This window comes from Corvus kubaryi, unplaced genomic scaffold, assembly GCF_017639235.1.
Source record: "Corvus kubaryi isolate FWS band 111438036 unplaced genomic scaffold, C.kubaryi_AGA036_p1.0 split1-37355, whole genome shotgun sequence".
Taxonomy (NCBI): Eukaryota; Metazoa; Chordata; class Aves; order Passeriformes; family Corvidae; genus Corvus; species Corvus kubaryi.
In genome coordinates, this window is record NW_024582078.1 from 2516035 (window position 1) to 2517809 (window position 1775).

General features: G+C 48.3%; 1 protein-coding gene across 1 annotated transcript in view; it reads left to right on the plus strand.

Moving 5' to 3' along the window:
* Positions 1-1775, plus strand: part of MDM4 (MDM4 regulator of p53) — an 18107-nt gene that overhangs the window by 4499 nt on the left and 11833 nt on the right. Inside the window, exons 2-3 of the mRNA XM_042013746.1 lie at positions 278-383; positions 1364-1438. Of these exons, the coding sequence (XP_041869680.1) occupies positions 309-383; positions 1364-1438 (150 nt within the window). The 5' untranslated portion in view covers positions 278-308. The remainder of the gene's footprint in view (positions 1-277; positions 384-1363; positions 1439-1775) is intronic.

The following is a 1775-nucleotide window of genomic DNA, read 5'->3' on the forward strand; positions in this document are numbered from 1 at the left end:
CAGGGATTCTTTAGGGTTGGAAAAGCCCTTTGGGATCAGGAAATCCAACCCAGCTCAACTCAACCGTGTCCCCAAGTGCCACATCCACAGGGACTTTTGAACACTTCCAGGGATAACAACTCCACCCTGAGCAGCTCATTCCAACCTTTTCCATGATAAATTTTTCCTGCTGTTTAATCCAAACCCCCCCCCCGGAACAGAACAAAGCAGGAGGGGCCCAGAACAGGATTTAAAATGGGATTTTAGGGCTGATTTTAACTCCTGGATCCATTTTTAGGGCGGTGCTTGAACAGCTCCTCACTGCCAGGATGAGCTCCCCAAGCTCTGCCCAGCATCCAGCAGCCGAGAATTCCTGCAGGATCACCCTTGGACAAGCTCATCAGGTAATTAGCAGCTAATTACCCCTCATTTCCACCACTTCTCTCTGTTATTTTCTCCTCAGAGCAGTGATTTTTATTAAACCCAAGCAATATTTAAATCAGGAGAATTGATCCTAAAGGATTGGGCTTTATCCTGAGGAGTTTGTTCTCTTTCACATCACTGATTGAGGAATATTTTAAAGGGAAAAAACAGTAAAAGTGGGCGTAAAAAAAATGGGATAATGCATATTTTTGTGCTGAATTTGTACTTAATTCCACTCATCACCCTCACAGTGAGGAATTCCTTCCCTAAATTTCCCCTTGTTTCAGTCTAAACCCATTCCCCCATTTCCTATCGCTCCAGTTCCTATGGAATCTTTATTATTATCCAAATCTTTCTTTATGATCCATAATAGGAATCACCCTGGGAATGATGGAATTGCTCCTGAGGTTTCACCCAGATCCCAGAGCAGATGAGCCACAAGATTTGATGTGTTTGATGTGGATAAATCCATGGATAAATCCCTGCTCTGAGCAGGGCAGAACCCATTTGTTCCCAGCTGGAATCAGAAAATCCAGGCTGCTCCATGGGAATGTCCCATCCCTGCTCCTGGGGGTGACTCCCGAGCTCAGTCACCGCCCATCCCAAGGCTCTGCATTCCCAGTCTGGGCTCTGCATTCCCAGTCTGGGCTCTGCATTCCCACTCTGGGCTCTGCATTCCCACTCTTGGCTCTGAATTCCGAGTCTGGGCTCTGCATTCCCAGTCTGGGCTCTGCATTCCCAGTCTGGGCTCTGCATTCCCAGTCTGGGCTCTGCATTCCCACTCTGGGCTCTGCATTCCCAGTCTGGGCTCTGCATTCCCAGTCTTTCCTCACAGGAGCAGCCACATCCAAGTGTGAGGGGTTAAATCCAAATTCTTTGGATTGTTTTTTGGTGGGTTTTTTTGTCTTGCCAAGGATTATTCCTGGCTGGAATTCCAACAAAACTCTGCTCTGTGTTCCAGGTGAGACCCAAACTGCCCCTCCTGAGGATTCTGCAGGCTGCAGGTGCCCAGGGCGACACCTTCACACTCAAAGAGGTGGGGTCACATTCCAGCCTTTATCCCTGGGCTTTTTTGGGAGGTGGGATGGGACTGACTCTTTAATTTCCTCTAGTTGAACCCTCGTCTTTGAACTGGGAGAGCCCCGTTTTTAGCTGGGAGAGCCCCGTTTTTAACTGGGATAGCCCTGTTTTTAATTGGGATAGCCCCGTTTTTAACTGGGAGAGCCCTGTTTTTAATTGGGATAGCCCCGTTTTTAACTGGGAGAGCCCTGTTTGAACTAGGAGAGTCCTGTTTCTAATTGGGATGGTCCCATTTTGAACTGGGAGAGCCCCGTTTTGAACTGGGAGAGCCCCGTTTTGAACTGGGAGAGCCC